A 23,187-nucleotide genomic window follows, 5' to 3' on the forward strand; every position below is an offset into this window, starting at 1 on the left:
AAAAGAACCTCCTTTGTAGTATCTTTAAATATTATATTTTCAAAATAATTTTCCACAACCTTATGGAAAGACTACTTTGGGAATATAGTCTTGGTAATATCTGATGGCCTATTATAGTCAGATTGCTTAAACTGGAGTCCATGGAAGGTGGTTCAGGTGGTCTTCACATGTAGGATAGAAATTTGAGACCAACAAAAGGATATGAAGGGATAGTCACCTAGCTATGAGTTTCTTAAACCTGTCAAGCATCTAGGACAATCTAGAATTAACTGTGTATCACTAGAATATAAACTACATAAGGGCAAGGATTTGTAGGGCTCATTGCCTTAGCCCTCGCTTCTAGGGAAAAAAAAAGGTCTGGCTTTTATAAAAGTAGGTGGTCTATAATTGAGCTTATTAGATGTTCCTGGCAGCCATTTGAGGAAAGCTATAGATAGGCCCATGAGTGTGAACTAAATGAAGCTTATAGTCCAGGCAGGATGCAGGATGCAGGATTCCCCACAATTTTCTCAGCCTTGATCCTTCACATCAAAAAGTATTCCGTGGAACTCTTAAGATGTTTTGTGAGAGAGAGCTTTGTGGCCAGTTGACTTTAGTAAACAGTATACCTTGTCCCCAACTTCGAGATTTCCAGTATACATGGTGTGTTTGAAACCTCTTGAGAAATTCTGTTTATGTCAGCATTTCCTCAACGTGTACGTCCTTGCAACTTGTTTTTTCGTAGTGACTCCTTTGACATCCGGCAGATTTTTATTCCATAGAAAAAACACTCTGAGAAAACACTACTATACAGAATCCATGGCTCTTACTAATGTCCCTAGGAAGTGACTTGATTTAGAAGATCACTTTAGAAGATGCAAAAGGATTTTTAATAATAGTAAACTATAGTGAGGGTAAATTTGCCAGAAAAGTCATCTGACATGTATTGTCCATCTTACTTTTCTCTCCTCAGAGCATGACTAAGTTAATGTTGATTACTAGTTTTAATTTTCTGAAGTCCCATTTTCTCTCATCACAGTGTTTAGGAATTGTTTTTCCAAATAAATATGAATAATCAATGAATGGGTAATTAATCGTAGTATTGACTAGCAAAAAGGAACCCGTTTATTTTTATAGGTTGTCTGTTCAAACGAAATGAGGATATTCAGCTTCAGCTGCCTTGTAGTAAATTCAAGATTTCCAAATTCTTGTTTAAAGACTTCATTACATACCTTCAAATTACAGTGATATACATGGTTCATATAATGTATACACAATTCTTATTCACTTAAAAATTTGGGTGTTTGTTATATGCTGAGCACCATTTAAAGTACTGGGTGAACAAAAGAAGGCAAGGTCCCCGTGCTGGAGCAGCTTTCACGGAGGATGGGGTGGAAGGAAGAACAAACATCAAACAGGAAAGAGTACTATGAAGTTAAACTAAATCATCATGTGGTAGAGAAAAAATGGAAATACTTACTCTTTTGGAACAGTTTTATTGGTAAGCAGTAATCTTAGCATTTTTAAAAAAATTAATAAATTAATAAATTCCTATTCAAAAGGTTAAGGGAAGTTAGTTGAGTAAGAAGTCTTTTAATTTCTCTATTTCAACGCTGTAAGTAGAGTAAGTTGGTAGGTTGGCCCTGCCATTTCCCTTTTCCTTTAAAAGGCAACTTCGTTGTTTTTGTTTTTAAGAGCCACTTCCTACTTAGTAGTAAGGTTAAAAAAAAAAAAAAAAAAAAAAAGTAAATCACAAAATACCTAAATGTCTTCATTTTGTGTCCTTCTCAATTCTTACATCCTACTACTAGCAAATTTCCTTCTAAAGCCACTGTAAGGCATCCAGAGTACATAAGCTTATTTTCACTCAGCTTCAAATGACCAAATATCTCTAACTGGGATGAATTCTAACAATTTAGTCAGTTTAGTTTATTTTTTCAGTTGTGATATTGTATAAAACTTTAATTCGTGTTCTTTATTATGTAGTCCTTGAACTATATGGACCTTAGGTTTTCACCATTTTTTTAAAATATAAATTTATTTATTTATTTTTGGCTGTGTTGGGTCTGTTTATGTGCGCAGGCTTTCTCTAGTTGCTGCGAGTGGGGGCTACTCTTCCTTGCGGTGCAGGGGCTTCAATAGTTGTGGCTCGCGGGCTTAGTTCCTTCACGGCATGTGGGATCTTCCTGGACCAGGGCTCGAACCTGTGTCCCCTGCATTGGCAGGCGGATTCTTAACAACTGTGCCACCAGGGAAGTCCCTCGCCATTTGTTGAATAGGGGCTCATACAAGAAGATCTCCATAGTCTCTTCCAAGTACGAGGTGACATGATTTCAAGTTAAATTTGTGTTCCAGTGTGTTTATACATTGAAGCACAAAATTGTAATAAAAATTCTCACTGTACCCACTCTTCAAGTGATAAAATCCTATAAAGGGATATTTAGGCAGACTTTCTGCTTACAGAAAATTACTGTACTCTGTGTGTTACTGTAAAGCCATAAACTGAAAAATGTCATAAAAGCAATCTGTAGATCTCATCAGAGATCTTTCGCAGTTTTTTTAGTTCAGCACCCAACACTCCAGCGTTAACAACAGTGTGTCAAAAGTCAACCCTGTCTGATTCTAATTCTATATCAGGGTCTATCAGTTGCCAAGCTCATAGAGAGTAAAAATGACTTTTGAGGTCTGAACAGTCAGTGGCTTGGAATGAGTCATGATAATGAAACATGCAGGTCCTGGTGGTAGCCTTATGTGACAAGTATCATCTAAACTACATCCAGCTCAGATGTCAGGGTCTATGGACAGTCTGCTGGGGCTAATTAAGACTCCTAATTTCTCTAGTCCCCTGCACAATCAGCTATAATTATCTCAAGCTATATATAAAACTTATTTATCAGTTAGATCTATAAAGTGGGTAGTAAATTTTCAGTCATTACATACTGTATATCTGGTTGTGTGTGTCAAAGAATACACTGGTGAATATAAAAGCTGAATGACATATGAACCTTAAGGAATTTAAAATAAAAGTAGATTAGTAACTAATATTGTTTTTTTTCTTCACATAATCAAAAGCATGCTTACATTTTCTAAAGTGTGTGTTTTAAGATGAAGCTGGGTTAAAGCTATTAGGATATCTGTTTAGTGCTTTCAGTTAATAGTTGTAGTAAATGTAGAAAGAGTTATGCTTTATTTTGCATTATGTAGTGTGTCAGTGGTTGGTAATTGGAAAGAAGAACAAACCAGGAGCCTGGAAACTTGGATAATAATTATGGCTCTGCCTTTGAGTGATTCACTTAATACATGTGGGCTCTGGTTTCTTCAGCAGTGTAGGACTAGATTATTTTTAAGATCCTGACCAGCTCAAAAAGATCGAGTCATCTCGAAATAAAGGATTTTGCTTTGACTATCCATTAGCTGCACTGTTTACCAAGGGAGTTCAATTTTTAAATGAATTAATTTTGTCTTTACATCAAGTAATTTTATCTCTGACCCTTACTCTATCTAAAACAAGTGAATAATGGACCACGTCACGGAAACTTCTTTTGGCATAAATTCGTATTTATCTTAGGAAACCTTGGATAATCATGACATAGAAAATATCTCCTTTGGGTGCCTGGCCCGTGGGTAAATTTATCTTATTCATACAATGAGTCTTGCTAAGACAGGTTTGCTTCTTTTGGAAAAATGTACTTTTCCCAGATTTATTTTTGAATTTATAAGCACAATAATGAACCCCTTCTCTTTCTACCCACCCCTATTCCACAGGTGAAGCAATTACGAAAATCGTATTTTTTAGTTACTCCAGACTTCTAAATTTAGGGTTTTAGAAAAGCCCTAATATACTGAGACAGGATTTTTATAGAGAGCCATAAATGAAAGGGGGTCAAGTAAAGTGATTTATAAGACCAGAGACATGAATTATCTAAGGAAAGAATTCAGCTTTAAAACTTCCAGTTCCAGTAAAGAGATCATCCTTTGCCTATGTTCTTTATTCTAGTGTCTTATTATCCATCCCAGACCAAGAAAGCTAAGACGCAGATATGTGTCCATGAACAAGTAATCTTACCTCTTTGGATCTCAGTTTCCTTACCTGTAAAATAAAGAGGGTGAGGATAACACATTTTATAAGACTGACACATTTGCAGTATGGTAGTTTGTTTTCACTAATTATAAAGTTCTCAGAAGAGTTTTGTTTACATATTTCCCCTTACCTAGTGGAACAATGAAAGAAAAAAATATAGGAAAGAGTAAGTAATAGTTTTCATAGTGTAGGTGTCTTAATGCTTGAATATCTGCTGATAATTACTCGAGCTCTAAAGCTCTGATATTGAGAAGACCATGCAGCCAGACCTTGAGTTATTGATCTTTCTTTCCCACATCGATGACAATAAAGGAAGAAAGATGAATGGATCTGAGCCTCAGAACCTGGTTCTTTCCATTTGGAGAACTGGACAGTTGATGGACATGCTTCCTGTTTCTGGCTGAAACCTGAATCATTTGCCAGGCCCCCTGGCCAAGGCTCTGGGTCTTGCTTTTAATGTTCTCTCTCCAAAGAGAACTGACGCTCAAAGGAACTCTTGCTGTTTTCCAGTCTCTGCCTTGAACTGTCAGTGTAGACAGGAAGAGCAGAAGATAGAGGAATGCCTTATAACAATTATAATGGAAGGCAAGAGAGCCAAAGTAGAAATAATAACACCTAAGAAATGCCTGCCATTTTCCAAGTAAGGTTGGAAAACTTCACAGATATTTTATATTTGAACTCATTAACAATTCTGTGAAGTGTAAATATTGTTACCCACATTTTATAAGATGCTCAAAAAGGTTAATAACCACGGTTGTTACATTGCCTAGGGTCACAGAGATAGTAAATGACTGGTAGCATCATGATTTAAACCCAGGACTTCACCCCACAATATCCTGCTATGACATGTCAATATATTCACTCCTTACGTTCATATGGATTTAACCTTTTCAATATGTTATTACCTTAGGAACTCTGATCTTATTTTAAAAAGCCTGCCTAATGTATTATTGAGAAAAAAAGATTTTTGGTTTGATAAAGCAGGGTCATTCTCGAGTCCTTTTTTTTGGTTTTGCCTTACCTTATCATTGACATACAATCATCCAAACATTCCTTTCATTGAAATGTATTTGTCATGACAGGGTTTACCAAGATGTTTGGGATTCTCAAAGATCTCAAATGAATATAAATGTTTTTAATCCCATATCTACCATCAAAAGAGGTGTTTTGCTAACACCATCATAGAAATTTTTTTTTTACTTTGCCATGAACATTTTGGACTTTTGAATTTTACTTCAGAGCAGTATTTATTATGTTACTTTAAATTTTGTAGACAAGAGAAGAAAGGAAAATGGAAGCAATTCTGCAAGCTTTTGCCAGACTTGAAAAAAGAGAGAAAAGAAGAGAACAAGCTTTGGAAAGGATCAGCACTGCCAAAACTGAAGTTAAAACAGAATGTAAAGATGCACAGATTGTCACTGATGCTGAAGTTATTCAGGTATTATTATTCAGGTCTAGTTTTATTTTCACACTTAACCACTTTCCAATAAAATTTCCACAATTTAATTACATCTATAAAGAATTTTTGTTGTGATACTAGTTTTTCAATAGCATTTTTCAAATCCTGTGAGAATTTAGACTTCAGCTATGCGACTCTACTTGCTTTGTTTTTGAGAGTAAGAAAATTTTTAATTATGTCAATTTAATGTATATCAGAATTCATAAAGAAATTTGGGGCAGTTAGCTTCTGAAGCAGATTGATGCCATTAGATTTCAACTACTAAGTTATATAAACATCGTATTAAAAGTTCCATTCTTTTTTGAATTAGGAACAAGCAAAAGAAGAAACTGCTAGCAAGCCAACTCCTGCCAAAGTAAATAGAACTAAACAGAGAAAAAGTTTTTCTCGGAGTAGGACTCACATCGGACAGCAGCGTCGGAGACACAGAACTGTCAGCATGTGTTCAGATATCCAGCCGTCTTCTCCTGATATAGAAGTTACTTCACAACAAAATGATACTGAAAATACTGTACTTGCAATAGAACCAGAAACTGAAACTGCACTAGCAGAAATAATTACTGAAACTGAAGTTCCAGCACTTAATAAATGTCCAACAAAGTATCCCAAAACAAAAAAGGTATGATTCTTAATGAATGTAAGAACTGTTTTTTAACAAATGTCTTATGATGTTAAATATATTCATGTTTTAGGAATTCAGTCTATGACATCTCATAAGGAAGAGTGATAGTCATAGTTTTTATACTAGCAAAGTTTTAAACTAAGAATGAGAATTGCAAAACTGTGGAATCAGTTAATAGAAATGTTTACATCATTAAAATATCCAGTATATCAAGGCTTCCTTGTAGTATTGCAATTCTGATTTCTAATGATTTAATTTTGCCTACTTTATGTACTAAACTACACTTCTCAGAAACAACTAGTTTGAGATGTTATCCTTTCCTTATTCTTTGTAGTTTTTATAAATTTCATGTAAAGATAGATTACAAGAATTAAATGTGAAGAAATTGTTGATTTCCATAGAATGTAGTAGGATGTGAAAATTTATAAGGAAGGGTTGTTTCATTTTAATTTTATTGGAGTGTAGTTGATTTACAGTGTTGTGTTAGTTTCAGGTATACAGCAAAGTGATTCAGTTATACACATGCATACATGCATTCTTTTTTAGATTCTTATATAGCTTATCACAGAATATTGAGTTCCCTGTGCTATACAGTAGGTCCTTGTTGGTTATCTTATATATAGTAGTGTGTATGTGTTCATCCCAAGCTTCTGATTTATCCCCCCCCCACCCCCCGTTTCCCCTTTGGTAATCTGTAAGTCTGTTTCTGTTTTATAAATAAGTTCATTTGTTTCTTTTTTAAAAAAATTAGATTCCACGAGTGCTGTCATATGATACTTGTCTTTTTCTGACTTACTTCACTTAGTATGATCATCTCTGGGTCCTGCTGCAGTGAACTTTGGGGTGCATGTATCCTTTTGGATTACGGTTTTCTCCAGATATATACCCAGGAGTGGGATTACCAGATCATATGGTAGCTCTATTTTTAGTTTTTCAAGGAACCTCCATACTGTCTGTACCAATTTACATTCCCACCAACAGTGTAGGAGGGTTTCAGGAAGGGTATTTTTAGATCAATTTATTAATAAAAATCTTTCAAAAACTACTGTCAGATTTAATGAAGCAATTGTGGTATCACTGAGATAAACCAACCTGAGCTTTACGGGAAGGCCAGAAATACAGAACACGCTTATGAAGCTTTGTTTTTCTCCCATTCTGAGTACAGCAGATTGGAGCAGAGATACTGAAGTGCAACCGTTAGGCTCTTTGGGCAGTGGGGTAGATCAAAAATGGGTCATTCTCACGCCCTTCTACAACAAAATACTTTGAAACCCACTTTATCTGGTCTTTGTTCTTACCAAATTCAGTATAGTTTGTAGGTACTGTGAAACCATGGGAAGTATACTTCGTAAATATCTAGGAGGAACCTGGGAGTATAAGTTCAGTGGCGAGTCAGAGGATTAGATAGAGACGATCTAAACACAGCTCTAATTTGAAGTCTGTGCTCACCCACCTTTGCACCTTGGATCCTGAACAAGCAAGCCAGTACTTGATTTTGACAATGAGCAGTTACTTTTGCCCACTTTGGGAGGACAAAAACTAGCTGCAGATTTTCTTCATAATTTGGATTAGTGAGAAAGAAAAAAGATTCATGTTTAAAAGAAAAGCTACTTTGGGGAATTCCCTGGTGGTCAGTGGTTAAGACTCTGCACTCTCACTGCTGAGGGCCTGGGTTCAATCCCTGGTCTGGGAACCAACATTCCACAAGCTCTGCACAGTGCAGGAAAACAAAAAAAAAGGCTGCTTTCTTGATTACAAATATGACATAGTCCCTGCCCTTTAATTATTAAATGACTAAACTATTGTGGCACTATAGATTTAATTCCCTGGTCTTGAGATATAGGTTCCTGTATCCTGATTCTCTCTAAAAAAAAAAAAAAGAAAGAAAGAAAAAGCCTTTTTCCCACAGGTTTTGTGTGATATATACTGTTATATTAAACAACATTAGTATTATTTTAAACAACATTACTGTTTGACAGAGTACCAAATTATCGTGATTTCCTATAACCTAAAGGCCGCCTTCAGTTTCATACATGGCACTTATTCTGTGCCAGATACTCTATGAAGAGCTTTGGTTATTTAACTCTTGCAATCCTTACAATAACCCTATTTGTAGAGCTAGTTTCTCTCATGACCCTTATTTTATAGATCAGGATTGAGATGTAGAAAAGTTATGTAACTTGCTTGAGGTTATGGTAAGTGGCAAAGCCAGGATTCACACCAGGGCAGTCTGGTGCAGACTCCCAAGTGCTTTAGCCCCTGTTGCTTGTCCTAGAAAGGAAGCTTACATACATTGAAAAAAGGAAGGAAAGAAAAGATGCCAAAATGCTTATAGTGATTATCTCTAGAAGACAGGATGTGGGTAGACTGTTTTTTTTAATGTTATGTATTTCTGCATGTGTATTGTGAGAATGCATGTGTAAATACATTATACACTAGTTTTTCTACATATTCTACAAATTACATTTATAATAAAAATAAAAGGAATATAATTTGATAACTAGATAGAAAAGATATAAATGCCCACACAGCAAAGAAAACGTGCTTGAGCTGAGAAATGTAACCCTTATTTCCATGCCCATTTACATCTGAACTTTACTAAATAACTAGTTTTTAAAAAAAGAAAAAGGTGAGTAATCATTATACTTTAGGATATCAGGTATATTCATATAGCTAGTAAAGACTGAACTATGTACACTGTAGATCCAAAAAAATAAACAGAATTAAAATAAACAGAATTAAGAAAATAAATAGAATTAAGAATTAAAGAAAGGGACAGAATTAAACAGAATAAGAAAGAATAAACAGAATTAAGAAAGGGACTATGTGAATTTTCAAAGCATGGGAACTTAGAGATTTCAAACCCCTTAAATCATTAGTGATTGTCAGTGCCGACAGCTTTAAAAATAAAAAATAAATTATATGCACTGGCCTCATCTGGAGATTCTGATGGGCAGCCACAGTAGAAAAAACACTGCCTAAAGTCTGACAAACTAAACATTTTACACATAATATAGAAGCAGTTTAGTGTTTGTGTTTTTAAGATAGTACTGAGGTCTCCTAGATTTTAACTATTTTATAAAAACTATCATGTGTTTTGTTCCTACAAAGTATTATTGTGTAAAAAATTTTAGTAGTAAGTGTAGATAACCAAGGAAATGCAGAATGACTTATATTGACTTTTTAGACATCAGATATGAATGATTTAAATTAATCTCTCATTTTAGATAATGTCAGTTACAAATTTGGTATTAGAATATTCTATAGGAGAATCTGTATAATTACATATATAGTGATCCAAATTTTCCTTCTCTCTAGCACTTGGTCAATGAATGGTTAAGTGAGAAGAATGAGAAGACAGGAAAACCTTCAGACACCCTTTCAGAAAGGCCTCTGCGCATAACTACAGATCCTGAAGTGTTAGCTACACAGCTCAATTCTTTACCGGGTCTCACTTATAGTCCGCATGTATACTCTACTCCTAAGCACTACATTAGATTCACTTCACCATTCCTTTCAGAAAAAAGGAGAAGAAAAGAACCTCCTGAAAACATTTCTGGCTCATGCAAGAAGGTAAACTTTTCTTTGGATATGAAAATCTGGTGTGAGCCAAGTGCCATTCTCATTCCTTACTACCAGTCCTGGTAGTGAAATGCTTTTGGAATTGGCCGTACATTTATAGGATATGTAAACAGCTACAAACTGATTTCTCTTCGTTTATTGTTCTGTGTATTTCAGCGGTGGTTGAAACAAGCTCTGGAAGAAGAAAACTCAGCAATTTTACACAGATTTAATTCACCCTGTCAAGAAAGATCCAGAAGTCCTACAGTCAATGGTGAAAATAGAAGTCCACTACTATTAAATGATAGCTGTTCTCTTCCAGGTAGAATTTCTTTTCAGTGTTGTTCTAGTGTGGAGAATGTGGCAGGATATATATAGCATATATATATTCTAATTATGTACCTTTCAAAAGAAGCACATTGTTATATATATTTTCTCTTTTCTGTCCTCCAAAGTTTTAGATGAAGGTAGACATGAAAACCTTAATTTGCAGTACCAGGTACAATATGTTGGGTCTTATGGTTGAATTTTGGGCCTAGTTGGCCAGCTGTTTTTCAACAAGATTCAGAAGGACTCTTAGAAATCAGTTAAATTAACAGCTGTACTAGCAAGATTTCTTAGAGCCCCCCCCAGGCCTGTACGCCTTCTGGCAGGACAATGCTTGCTAACAGTGAAACTGACTAAGTTGGGGGGGGGGGGCGGGGGAGAGATTGCTTCCTGTTATCTTTAAAAACCGTGAAATTTAGTTTCGGGGTGAAAATCATCATAATTATGACTGCTGATGTTTTTTGATGTTTCCCAGAGTATATTACAGATTACAGCAAATAGCAGCAGTATAATTTCTTAACTTATTTCACCAACAGATTTAACTACACCACTAAAAAAACGAAGACTCTATCAGTTACTAGATTCTGCTTACTCAGAAACCTCCACACCTACTCCTTCACCATATGCTACGCCAACTCACACAGATATTACTCCTACGGATCCATCATTTGCCACTCCTCCACGGGTAAAGTCAGACGATGAAGCTTGTAGAAATGGTTATAAGCCCATTTATTCACCAGTTACCCCAGTAACTCCTGGCACACCGGGAAATACCATGCACTTTGAGGTGAGAAAAAACAGAGACAAAAACCCATGGGGATGGGGTTTCTTTAATAGCTGTCTTTTTCTCCCTTTAATAATTAGTGTACTGAGAGCAGGAAAAAAAAGTTAGTAAGAATCTAAGAGCGAAAATTTGGAACATGCATTTGTGAATTTAAACTTTATTTTTTATTAAAATGCACATAACTTTCATTTCATCTGATTGATACACAAAAGTCAGACTAAATGACTGTGTGTATCAAAGTGACCTTAAAGCAAAATATAAGGGGAATGGAAATAAAAGAGAAAAAGTTTAAAACCAAAGTCTGTGTAGCAGTTTCTCATTTTAAGTTCTCATTTCTATAAATATCATGGGTTTGTTAACATATTTTAATTTTCAATTATGATTATTTCTTTTATGTAGAATATTTCTTCCCCAGAAAGTTCTCCAGAAATTAAGAGACGCACTTATAGTCAAGAGGTAAGGAGATATTAAAAAAGGTTTTTTAAATCGGTGACTTTTCCCTAGTATCATTATAAATTATTGGTAGATTTAATGTAACTAGCTTCCAAATGTGGTTATTTGTGTAATTTTTTTTTTTTTTTTTTTTTTTAAATTCTGTAAACAGGGCTTTGACAGATCTTCAACCATGTTAACATTGGGGCCTTTTAGAAATTCTAATTTAACTGAACTCGGTCTGCAAGAAATAAAGACTATTGGTTATACCAGCCCTAGGAGTAGGACTGAAGTCAGTAGGCAGTGCCCTGGAGAAAAGGAATCTGTGTCAGACCTTCAACTGGGACTCGATACAGTCGAGCAAGCTGCCTTACATAAAACCATGGAAACACCTGCACATGATAGGACTGAGTCTAACAGCCAACTGGAATCTGCTCACTCTGGACGGGGCCCAATATATTCTTCCTGGGTAAAGAGTCCTGACAGAACAGGAGTTAACTTCTCAGTAAACTCCAACTTGAGGGACCTGACACCCTCACATCAGTTGGAGGTTGGAGGAGGCTTCCGAATAAGTGAGTCAAAGTGCCTGATGCAGGATGATACTAGAGGCATGTTTATGGAAACACCTGTGTTTTGTACTTCAGAAGATGGGCTTGTATCTGGTTTTGGACGGACTATTAATGACAATTTGATCGACGGAAGTTGCACACCCCAGAATCCACCACAAAAGAAAAAGGTTACAAATTTAACGATTTATAGTCCTTTTAATAGTGTTTTTTTCATACTACTTCTGAGGGTAATTAGTAGTTATAATATGTATTGTGTAAGGCATTCATACTTTATTCATATTGAATTATTGACATGTACGTTTTTAAACCTTTTGTAAATGCTCAGTGAATTAGATAATGTTTGCAGAGAGCTAGTGATATGGAAAATTCCTATAAGGAGCATGGTTTCAGAGATCGAAACCTCAAGGTGATTTATTTCACTGAAAGAGTAACTTTTAAAGATAACCACTTCCCAACCAAATAAACAGAATTGAATAATATTTGTGTTCTTATTACCCTTATTTTACGTAGACCAGGCAGCCGATATAGAAGAAATGCCTCTTTCCTCATCCTTAATACCTACAGTATTTAGGCCATGGATATAAAAGTATTTATTATATAAATAATAAGTTCCCTGATTTACCACCATTATTTGGTTGGCAGACATACTGAGACAATTAGAATGCCTTATTTCAGATCAGTGGGAGAATCTACAACACGTATTTTATTTGTTAATAGGCTTATTGCTTTGCAAGTCGAAAGAATTTTAGTGATGTGTGCTTTTAATTTTTATAACAGAGTCCAGTTGGCAACTTTGTGGGAAGCAATATAGTATAGTGGAAAGAGCACGGGCTTTCAAGTAAGACCTAGGTTCGAATCCCGGCTCCAACACTCACCAGCTGTGTGACCTTGAGTGAGTGAGTTACTCAATTTCCTCATCTGTAAAATGGGGATGATAATATTCCTATTTCATAGGGTTGTTGTGAGGATTAAATGAGATAATGTATGTAAATCATCTAAATACAATGCCTGGCATATAGTAGGCATTTAATAATTGTTAATTATTATTGTTTGTTCAGAATCAAATTATTTTGTATAATTTTCTTAATGTAAATATAGTAATTCTCTTTAGAAAAAAAAAAAGAATAGATTGACACTGACATATAAAAACAAGGATAAAAGATTTGCTTTTCCTTATCTTTCTTGCTTAAGGTTTCTCTATTAGAATACCGGAAAAGACAACGTGAAGCTAGGAAAAGTGGCTCTAAGGCAGAGCACTTTCCACTGGTTAATGTATCACCTCACACAAGTGGAAACTTGAGCAGCAACAATGCTGACGGGTGTGCCAATGGGAACGAAAATGGGGAGCAGGTAGAAAGCACAGCTAGCCTACCTTTACCAACACCAGCTACAGTTTATAATGCTACTTTGGAAGAAACCAGCAATAACTGTCCTGTTAAGGAAGCTTCTGCCAGTGAAAAGAATGAACCAGAAGTCCAATGGTAAGCTGCCTGTTGAAAAAAAAAAAACCTAACTAACTGCTAACTTTAGAACTGCAAGTAATATACCTTATGATGACAGTAGTCTTTGTTATTTTATCATCCAGTCAGGATCTTAACTTTTTACATAGCTGATTTTGAACGGAGCTATATTTGTAAAGATTTGAAGTGTGCTATTCTGAAAAACAACAAAGTTTTTGTTAATCAGCTGCCTTCCTGTTTGTTGTTCTCCTAAAGCAGAGGTTTGTGATCATAATTTTGACAGATCCCTTTTGCTGATGAGAGTTTTAAACCAGTTACGTATTTGCCTGCATCATTAAAGGTCCATTATATCTACTCCTTGATAATTTTCACACAAATATTCCTCTCCAAAGAACCTTTATCCTAGTCAACGTCGGGCAATTTCTTTGCCACCCTTACCAGTTGCCTTGAGAGAACAGCCATGTTTAGTGTTTCTTCAATAGGAATAGAAGAAGCTGGATACAGAAGGGTCCTGCAAAGGGCAGGAGGCCACATTCATTTTGCTCCATGGTCCTCTTACCTCTGAGCTTCCTGCTAGCCTTATAATCCAGACCCAAGGTAATTTGTCAGGGGTATATGTGGTCCCTTTGGTAACCTGAAGTGACGTTCTGAATGTTTTTTTGCTACCCCCTTCAACAACCCCCTCCTTTTCACCAAGAAATCGCCTAAGACAAAGGAATGGCGTCTGCTTGAGTTCCTCAAATAAATGAGGATAAAAATCTCAGTTTTGGGAGGTGTTGTGGGCTGGGGTGGGGAGCTGTTTTCAAAGCTTTTCCCCAAAGAGCAAAAGCCTTTATCTGAGAGGCTATGTTGGCCATCAAGGGACACAAACTGATCTAGCCGGCAGCAGCTTTTGAACTGATGTTATGACTTGATTTTAAAGGACCGCCTCAACTTCAGTGGAGCAAGTGCGAGAGAGGAGTTACCAGAGAGCTTTACTACTCAGTGATCACCGAAAAGATAAAGATAGTGGTAAGTGAGCTTGTTCCTTTGCCAAAAAGTGGAGTCAGCTAATCACTCTGCAGCCCCGTTCTGTGCTTCTAATGTTCTCTTTGGGTCTGCTTCTGCTTCATCTCTAGGGGGAGAGTCACCATGTGTCCCATGTTCACCGATTCATGTTCCGTCTTCACCTTCATCTCATTCAAATCACATTCCCCAGTTGCAACCCAAGGGCCCAGTCCCTTCTTTCAGTGAACTTATGGAAGGTCAGTAAGCAGATGACCTATCTTGGTTGTTGTTTTAAATACCTTTTCAGAAAGGAGAGAGCCTTTATAAGACGTTGGTTTGAACAGTAGAATGTACGTCGAAGTGTTAGTAAGAAGCAGTATTTGTCATGCAGTTTTACATTTTCTGTGGTTCCTTATTTATGCTTTACAGACCCTGATCCTGAAAATCCAGAATCCACGACTACAAGTGAATGTGCATCCCCAGATACTTCCCAAAATACTTGTAAAAGCCCTTCAAAAATGAGCAAGGTAATAACATTGACCTTTGAACGTGGCCCTTCAGAAAAGTGGATGGTAATGTGCACAGGGAGGTTTTTCTGCTGTACCAAGGATCGGTTTCTGATTTCTGGACACTTTTCCCGTTAAAGTTCCAATGTGCTGAACACTTGCTCCAAGAGCTCCTTCCACCCCCTTATCCTATCCTAGTGTCTAGGAAATTCATAGTCTTTTCATAAAATATTTGACCGGCCAGTGAATTCTCTAAAAACAAAAGGTCAGGTGACATTCTTAATTTAAAAGAAATGCTGCCTCTATCCTGGATCACGAAGACGTGATAATCCAGTGGGGCAATATCTTTGGAAACTAACGATGAGGAAATCTGAGATTGATTTTTTTCTTTTTCCTTAAAGAACATCATTATCTATTCAAGTAGTCTTATCCGTGGATCACCTGTATTTGAACAGTGGAAAAGGTATTACAAATGAAAACAGTTTGGGGGAGCAAGTTTATCTACCCAAGCAAATTTATCCTTAGGTGGAGTACAGAAATGTCAAATACGGAATTGAAACTTGCCTGCAGTGTTTAAGGGTGGTTCTTTCAGAATAGGAGTCAAAGACAGGTTTCACTGCTCAGGGAACAAAAGGCAGATTAATTTCCTTAACTTGTCTTCAATAAAAATTCAGGGAATTCAGTTGACACTTATTATGAGAACTTGCCGAACTACTTTAAAAAACTGGCTTTTTAACATCCCAAGCCTCTGTAGTTGTCCTCTCAGACCTCTTTTTCCCTGCCCCCGTTAAAATGAATACTTAGCTAACATTAAATACCAGTAATAACAAACCTCAATGTACATAAAATGTTTCTAAAGTTTATATAAATGTGTTTTCTTCTCACAGCCTGGTTCTCCGGGACCTGCAGTTCCTGCCCAGCCCCATGGGAAAATACTCACAAAGCCAGACTCCCATTGGGAGGGAGCAGTTACTGTGTCAGAAGCTGAGAACGGCGTCCACCTGAAAACAGAACTCCATCAAAAACAGCTGTCAGGTAACACCCAAGCACTTTCGAAGAATCATCCTCCACAGGCACTTGTTCGCAGTTCATCGGAGCAGCTTTCACAGAAGCTGCCTTCTGCGCCAGTGAAGCTGCACTGTCCTCCATCGCCTCACGTAGAAAATCCTCCCAAGTCGTCAACGCCTCACACGCCTGTACAACACGGTTACCTGTCACCAAAGCCTCCTTCACAGCAGTTAGGCTCTCCCTACAGGCCTCACCACTCACAGTCACCTCAAGTTGGAACAACTCAGCGAGAGCCTCAAAGAAATTTTTACCCAGCAGCACAGAACCTTCCAGCCAGTACGCAGCAGCAGGCCCCTTCTGGAGCGCTGTTCACGCAGACGCCCTCAGGACAGCCTCCTCCGGCAGCACTCAGTCAGCAGTTTACCCAGCCGAGCCTGGGCGCCGCGGCTCCGCCCCCGCCGCCCCCCCCGCCCCCGCCCTCCTCCCCTTACTATCAAAACCAGCAGCCCTCCGCAAACTTTCAGAGCTATAATCAGCTGAAAGGCAGTCTTTCCCAACAAACTGTGTTTACATCAGGACCAAATCAAGCTCTTCCCGGCACCGCGGGCCAGCAAGCCGTTCCGGGACACCACGTGACTCCAGGGCACTTTTTGCCTTCGCAGAACCCTCCCGTTCACCACCAGGCCTCGGCGGCCGTCGTCCCCCCGCCGCCTCCCCCGCCTCCCGCTCCAGGACCACACCTCGCCCAGCAACAGCCACACTCCGTAGCACACGGCGTGGGGCCTGTCCACGCTGTCGCCCCTGGGTCCCACGTTCACTCTCAAACAGCTGGACACCGTCTGCCACCCCCCCCCCCCCCCCCCCCTCCCCCCCTGGGTCCCACGTTCACTCTCAAACAGCTGGACACCGTCTGCCACCCCCCCCTCCCCCTCCCGGTCCCGCCCCGCACCACCATCCACCGCCCCACCCCTCCACCGGACTCCCAGGTCTGCAAGCACAACACCAGCACGTGGTGAGCTCAGCCCCTCCACCACCCCCTCCCCCTCCGCCTTCCAGTGTTCTGGCTTCCGGGCATCATACCCCATCGGCTCCAGCCTTACACCACCCACCTCATCAAGGACCTCCACTTTTTCCTTCAAGTGCTCATCCAGCTGTACCACCGTACCCCTCACAAGCTACACATCACACCACTCTGGGACCGGGACCCCAACACCAGCCTTCTGGAACAGGGCCACATTGTCCATTACCAGTCGCAGGTCCTCATCTCCAGCCCCAAGGACCAAACAGTATTCCCACACCTACCGCTTCAGGGTTCTGTCCTCATCCTGGCTCTGTGGCCCTGCCACATGGGGTTCAAGGACCTCAGCAGGCATCTCCAGTGCCTGGACAGATTCCAATTCACAGAGCACAGGTGCCACCAACATTTCAGAACAATTACCATGGTTCAGGGTGGCATTAAAATGGACTCCAAAAACATTTTTTAAAATGTTCTGTAAGATAAACTGTATATTTCATATGTACCTGTTAAGGTACTTTTTAAAGCTTGTACATGAAACTTTGTATAAAAAAGAAAACAAAACAACACCAGTGCTCTCTCATTGTATTTTTCCCATTTTTGCTTTTTAAAAAATTCCTTAAAAAATGTGCTGTTAAGCCAGTGTAGGTATCTTTTATTTTGTAAGTGAACATTCCAGCTGTTTTTCTGGCAGTAGATTTGATGCTACATGATCTTTAAATTTTATCGTTGGAATTAAATTCATTTAGTGAATGTCTTCTATATTATTATTTTATACATATGCATTAAATACACAGCTAAGTAATGGCAGTATGAGGATTTTCTTTCTATCGATCAGCAGTTCTGTGAGTGCATCTTATGTATAAAAAAAATGCAATACAGATTTTTAGTTCGGTGTGAAGATGGCTCATTTTATCGGTTATTTGCAAGCAAAATGTAATTTAATGTATAGATGATTTTTAATGTCTCCTGACAAACTGTAAATACTGCATTTCTTTTGCGTATATAATCGCTTACAGCTTTTCTCATGACATCATATAGCACTGTACATATGACATGTCTTTGCAAAACTGTGTGATCTTTGTGAAAGTAGTACAGTATATGGCCTTTAATTCCTCTATTTTAAATATACTGTCACATTGAAGCACTGGTTGGGCATTTTAATTCATGTTAATAAACCACAATTATGTCAGTTTTACCAAATTGTCCTGTACCACTTCTGAGATTGGGGTCTGTTGATGCAAGTGTTTTTACAGAAGTTACCTTTTCCAGATAGAGTTTGTAAGGAGCCTTCCATTTTCTTTCGCAACTACTACCTCAGCTGGACTGGACTGCAGCAATCATCGGGAGGCGGTAAAGGCTTGTTCCTGGAATGTTCCTACATGTTATTTTTTTGCAGGAGCAGGAGCCATAAGAAACTACCGTGCTACATAGATGCTACACACATTTACTTATTATCTGACATCGTACAAGATGAATCCATTCCATTAAAGCATCCCATGATTCAACTATAGACTAATTTACAGCTGTTTGAAAGTACAGAATATTTTACCTAAAAACACAGGAGTATCTAATTTGTACATGTTAGAACATGACTGCAAATGTCCTACTGATGAGCCAAAATTAGTTGAAAACCTTAACATTTACTGTCTAGCTGTAGTATTTAAAAGAGTAGCAGGAAATCTCACAAATTTGTCTTGGGTGTACAAAACTAAAGGAAAAAGGCATTCTTAGCTCTCTCAAGTGAAATGAAAATGGCCTCTCAAGTGAAATGAAAATGGCCTCTCAAGTGAACATTTTATTGCTGAAATACAAAATGCTAGTTACTATTTTGGAATAATAAATTCTTTGTCTTCTACCTCAGGAGGATTAAGTATAAACCAATAGTAGTGACAGTATTTGTCAGCACATATTTCACCATCCAATTACTTGAGATAATTTGACACAGTATACAAATTCTGTGTATTGGAGAAAAAAGTAAACAGACTAAAAATGACTAAGATTGGCAGTAGTATGTCATGTTTTACACTTTTAATTTCCATTTCCTTTTGAAAACAGCTACATTAACACAGCTGTGTTTAGGGCTCAATCCTAATCGAGTTTTAGAAGAACTTAGGTCAACTTTGCCATCCTTGATTATCAAACAAGATTCTACTTACGGTATTTGCTAAAGAAATACCTGTCCACGAGGAAGTGGCTTTACATCATCCAGTCATCCACCGGCCCTCCCCCGCATAGTTTCAAACAGAAGACAAAGTTAACTAGCATAGTGAACTATGAATAGTCACACCTCTTTAAAAGGACTGTCCTAAAGATTTTAATTCCTCGTAGTTTTAGATTTGCCTACTATACAAATAATGTATACGGAAGCTTTTCTGTAAACTGCATTAATTTCTAAAAAAATGAATGGGAGAAAACTGGAATTTAAGAAGTAATTTCACCGGCAGATACAAACCGAAGTTCTCTACCCCAGCTGTTAACTAGCTACGGATGATCCAAGTATGGGAGGAAGCAAGTTAGTAAATCAGTTTTCACCTAGAAAGCTAATGCTTTTTTGAAGCTCCTATTATATCCACTTTTCCTCTGCCTCTTTGGGGCAGTTCTAATTTCCAGACAGCCAGCTTCTGAATCTGCTGTCATCACATATGTGATCCACTGCTTGTCATTTTCCATGATGACTTCACATGGACTAGAGAAAGGAAAAGATAGGACGATTCAACTAAAATCACTGAGCTGGCTATAGTGTTTTGCATAACCAGTGGTCCTCGTTTAGCTTATATGCATTCATCATCATGGAGCCACCAAGAATCTGCTAAAAACCACACCATACCTAATACAAATGTATATTCCTTCTAGAACAACTGCTTTTACATTTATAAACTAGTTAGGCTATTTTATCCTAAATGAGAGATCCTTAACAAAATTCGTAATTATCTGGATTATTTTCTAACACGAGCCAAAACTGTATTAGACAAATTTCATTCAAGTGTGGCATAACCCTGATAAAAATTCTTATGGACTTAGGGAAGACATACATGAACTCCGTGGTTCTCGTGAGAATGGTTCCTGTGCAAATTGTGGATGGCATCACTGGTCTACAGCCACTATCCTTCACAGAGTTCTACAAGGTCACCTACAGCCTCAGTAGAAAAACTTAGCATGCACATTTCATAAATGAATGGTATCTTCCACCTCACAGCGATATGATCTAATGCTAACTCCTAAGAGGATTACGTGTCTTGTTCCCTCACAGTGAATACTGTGAAGAAGAAAAAAGAAAACTGACAATGCGCAAACAAAATGTAACTAGTATGTTTTTGATGAAACATGAATGAAAAAGGGTCACAGAAATTCTAGGTAATGGATCTATATACTACAGCATCTTTTCTAGATCCATATCCTACCCTTACAAAAACAATGAATGTTTTCCTCGTATTAAGCCTTAATGCATGTTCTACAACTACATTTCCTGCTACAGGAATGCTGATACTTCCTTTAGTTCTGGTTACACTACATTAAAAGGGTAGCAAATGTTTATTGATTCTATCGCTTCAAATATAGGCCAATGACCAAGGCAATGTCTGGGAAAAAAAAACCCAAAACACTTTAATTTTAAAGACAACTGCAAGCACCTCAAACAATGGATTATTGTTACAACACTTGTTATCTTTTCACAATCTAGTTATTGCAAAGGCATGTGGATAAATGTTAATGGACAAAGTCAAGAAAAACGAGGCACCTTGAGGAATGTAAAACAAACAAAAAAATTCAATCCACTGATTTCTAAAAGAGGCTAAATGTACCTCTATGTATTACATTCTAAAATTGTATTGCCTACTATGGTTTGTGTTCTGGATTCTACAGTTTTAAGGAAATGCATAAACAAAATGGTGCGCAATCTGCAAAGGGAAAAAATCATTTTCTCAACTTCAATGCATGGAGAGACAATGAAAAAGCTAGTAAAATGTGTTGTAGCCACACACAAAACTGTCTCTGGAATGAATGCAATCCCTGTTACCTCTGAGATGTTAGTATTCTGCCCACTGCACTGCAAATTGTACATATCATACCTTGGTGCTAGACAAACACGAGCAAGCTTTTCCAAAAAAATATATATTTTCATTCCACACACTGAACATGTTTCTCTTGTCCAATTTAATCTATGTAGAGTTTAACTTACAGGGCTTGGAGGAGGCAACACCACATGGTACCAGGCTACCACATTTTTAAAGGGAAATTGCTCTTTTTCCTTAAAAGTACCTTTAATTTAAAATATGCAAAAATATGAATGGGAGTCCTAAACTATAATACGTATTTCAGAATGAGAAGCATGTCTTTTCTTTGTATAAAGTGCCATATGGGGAATGATATAACCCAGAGCCAGTTGTTTAAAATCCAGTGCAAAAGGACTGTCATGGAATGAAAAGTTTGCACAACTCCTCGGAGTAGTTAAAGTCCATTACATGCAACTTAGGCTACAAAGCACTCAAGACTGGGTAGCTTTTCTGAAATTTGAATCCCCATCCCATATTTAATGGAAATTAACATTTACAGGGTGCATTTACATACACTATAATACAGGAATGATGTCCCTTTGCCAGAAGATCAAATTGTACATTTCCTTGCTATTTCTTGGTTCCAACTTGATAATTTCTTAAGATTGTAAATTATATAGTACTCAGCTAAAATATTTCTTCATAAATAGTTACAAAACCTGCCAAAACACAAGGAGGAAAGTATTTTTCGTTCAAAAAAATTGACATTTGAATGTCACACAACACAAGAAACAATGCTTAGAGACATGTTATCGTTTCCAGAAGTAAAGTGGGTCAGTAACTACTAAGCTGAAGACAAAAGACTGCCCTTCCCCAGGATCACAGTGCACAAAAAAGCAAGATGTCAAACGACAGTACCTCAAAGCAAAATAAAAGGTCTGAGGATGAAGCCAGCTCACTTGTAATCCTGTTAAGAACGAGAGTCCCCGTTTAGGGCCAATGCACTGGACAACACGTGCCAGCTCAGAACGCGTGTGTGCAGAATCTGCTAAGAATTCAACCAAGGATGCCGAAGGCATTCGCCAGCTGAGGCTCGTTTTTCTGGAACCATTTCTAACATTGGGATCAGGAAATCTGTAAACTGTGCAGCATCTTCATGGGGCCAACCATACTTTTCCACAAGTACATCAAAGAGGCTCCAGGGCTTCAGCTTGGTGATGTGCCGCAGTTCTCCTACAGGGAAAAACAGGCATGTCAAGAAAGCTCCAACTGTGCATTTCCCATTGTTGGTCCAGCCGGGTTCTTTACAATGAAGCAGATACCTACCTGCTCAACACTACATGACAACAGAGGCCAGCTTTCCCACAGACGAAAATGTCACATTTCAAGCAAGCTTGGTGAATATAAACAAGGGTTCATTTAAAAAGGAAGAATTCATTTGTATCAGTTCCAAGTTTCTTTAAATAAGCAGAGCATGCTGAGGACGCCCAGAATATTTTCATTTGCAAAAGACCGACCGAGGCACTCTCCCCAACTTGGGATTCTTTGCAATTTGCAAATTTGCTTAGAAAAAGCTTTAAGATACATGCTATTTAAACTCCTTGGACCATTTTTTCTGCAGGTTACCATGCAAAGAAAGGGGGATCTTTTCCTCTGGAAGAGCGCCGTTCAAGAGAACTTGACGGTAGTGATAGTGGAGGTGTACTTCACAGGTACTGTCCAATACGGTCGCTGCCGGCTCCATGTGGCTACTGAGCACTCAGAACGGGGTGAGTGCAACTAAGGAACAGAAGTTTAATTTTAAGTTAAGTTTAAATAGCCACAAAGAGCTAGTGGCGACTGTACTGGACGGCACAGCCCTAGAGCCAACCCAAATCAAATACCATTCATCTCCACACATTTGTTGTAAAATCTAAGCTATCAGGACATCAATTTACAAAGCCCGAAGTTATACTTTTCAAAATGTGCTATAACTGCAGTAGGAAAAGTGTGGGCTACGAGCAGCCCTGGCAGAGTGACTGACAGGCTCGTAAATGGTCCACGAACTCTAACAGCCTTGTTCGCAATAGGAAAAAAAGGTATTTTTAAAGTCAAACTGCCAAAAGGACAGGAGGACTGTCAGGAAGAATGACTCGTCTCCTCTGTCTGTTCACAGGAGCCGCGCACCGGGAGGCCGCCTCCCTTTGCCCCGCGGCTCCCCTCGTCCTGGGGCCCAAGCCGCCGACAACGGGCACCCTCACACAGAGGCCAGTTCCTCTCTCCGCTGGCCCCCTGCTGTAACCTAACCATCGAGGGGGTTTGTACACGCGACGCACTGACAGAGGGTCAGTCCAGGGCTCACAAAGGTCTTCTCAGGAGGCCTGGTCTGCTCCACTCACTTACTCAACTCAGTGCAGATACAC

The 23,187-nt window shown here is 38.3% G+C and overlaps 2 protein-coding genes across 11 annotated transcripts in view; one reads left to right on the top strand and one right to left on the bottom strand.

The window, feature by feature from the left end:
* Nucleotides 1-17,368, top strand: part of KMT2E (lysine methyltransferase 2E (inactive)) — a 105,664-nt gene extending 88,296 nt beyond the window's left edge. For 3 of the 5 annotated variants that reach the window (XM_055085072.1, XM_055085073.1, XM_055085075.1), the window contains 12 exons: nt 5,334-5,498; nt 5,830-6,138; nt 9,460-9,714; nt 9,880-10,024; nt 10,566-10,816; nt 11,213-11,269; nt 11,418-11,981; nt 13,006-13,295; nt 14,197-14,285; nt 14,393-14,518; nt 14,691-14,788; nt 15,655-16,885. In XM_055085072.1, coding sequence (XP_054941047.1) covers nt 5,334-5,498; nt 5,830-6,138; nt 9,460-9,714; nt 9,880-10,024; nt 10,566-10,816; nt 11,213-11,269; nt 11,418-11,981; nt 13,006-13,295; nt 14,197-14,285; nt 14,393-14,518; nt 14,691-14,788; nt 15,655-16,791 — 3,486 coding nt within the window. In that variant the 3' untranslated portion in view covers nt 16,792-16,885. Of the gene's footprint in view, nt 1-5,333; nt 5,499-5,829; nt 6,139-9,459; nt 9,715-9,879; nt 10,025-10,565; nt 10,817-11,212; nt 11,270-11,417; nt 11,982-13,005; nt 13,296-14,196; nt 14,286-14,392; nt 14,519-14,690; nt 14,789-15,654 lie in introns of all 5 variants that reach the window. The other 2 variants (XM_024115941.3, XM_055085074.1) reach the window with 2 other exon arrangements.
* A 45-nt stretch (nt 17,369-17,413) lies between these two features.
* SRPK2 (SRSF protein kinase 2) overlaps nt 17,414-23,187 on the bottom strand; it is a 235,775-nt gene continuing 230,001 nt past the window's right edge. For 5 of the 6 annotated variants that reach the window (XM_055085076.1, XM_024115940.3, XM_024115937.3 and 2 more), the window contains one exon: nt 17,414-22,018. In XM_055085076.1, coding sequence (XP_054941051.1) covers nt 21,834-22,018 — 185 coding nt within the window. In that variant the 3' untranslated portion in view covers nt 17,414-21,833. The remainder of the gene's footprint in view (nt 22,019-23,187) is intronic. The other variant, XR_003679949.2, reaches the window with a different exon arrangement.

The sequence above is a fragment of the Physeter macrocephalus genome, chromosome 5, assembly GCF_002837175.3.
Source record: "Physeter macrocephalus isolate SW-GA chromosome 5, ASM283717v5, whole genome shotgun sequence".
NCBI lineage: Eukaryota > Metazoa > Chordata > Mammalia > Artiodactyla > Physeteridae > Physeter > Physeter macrocephalus.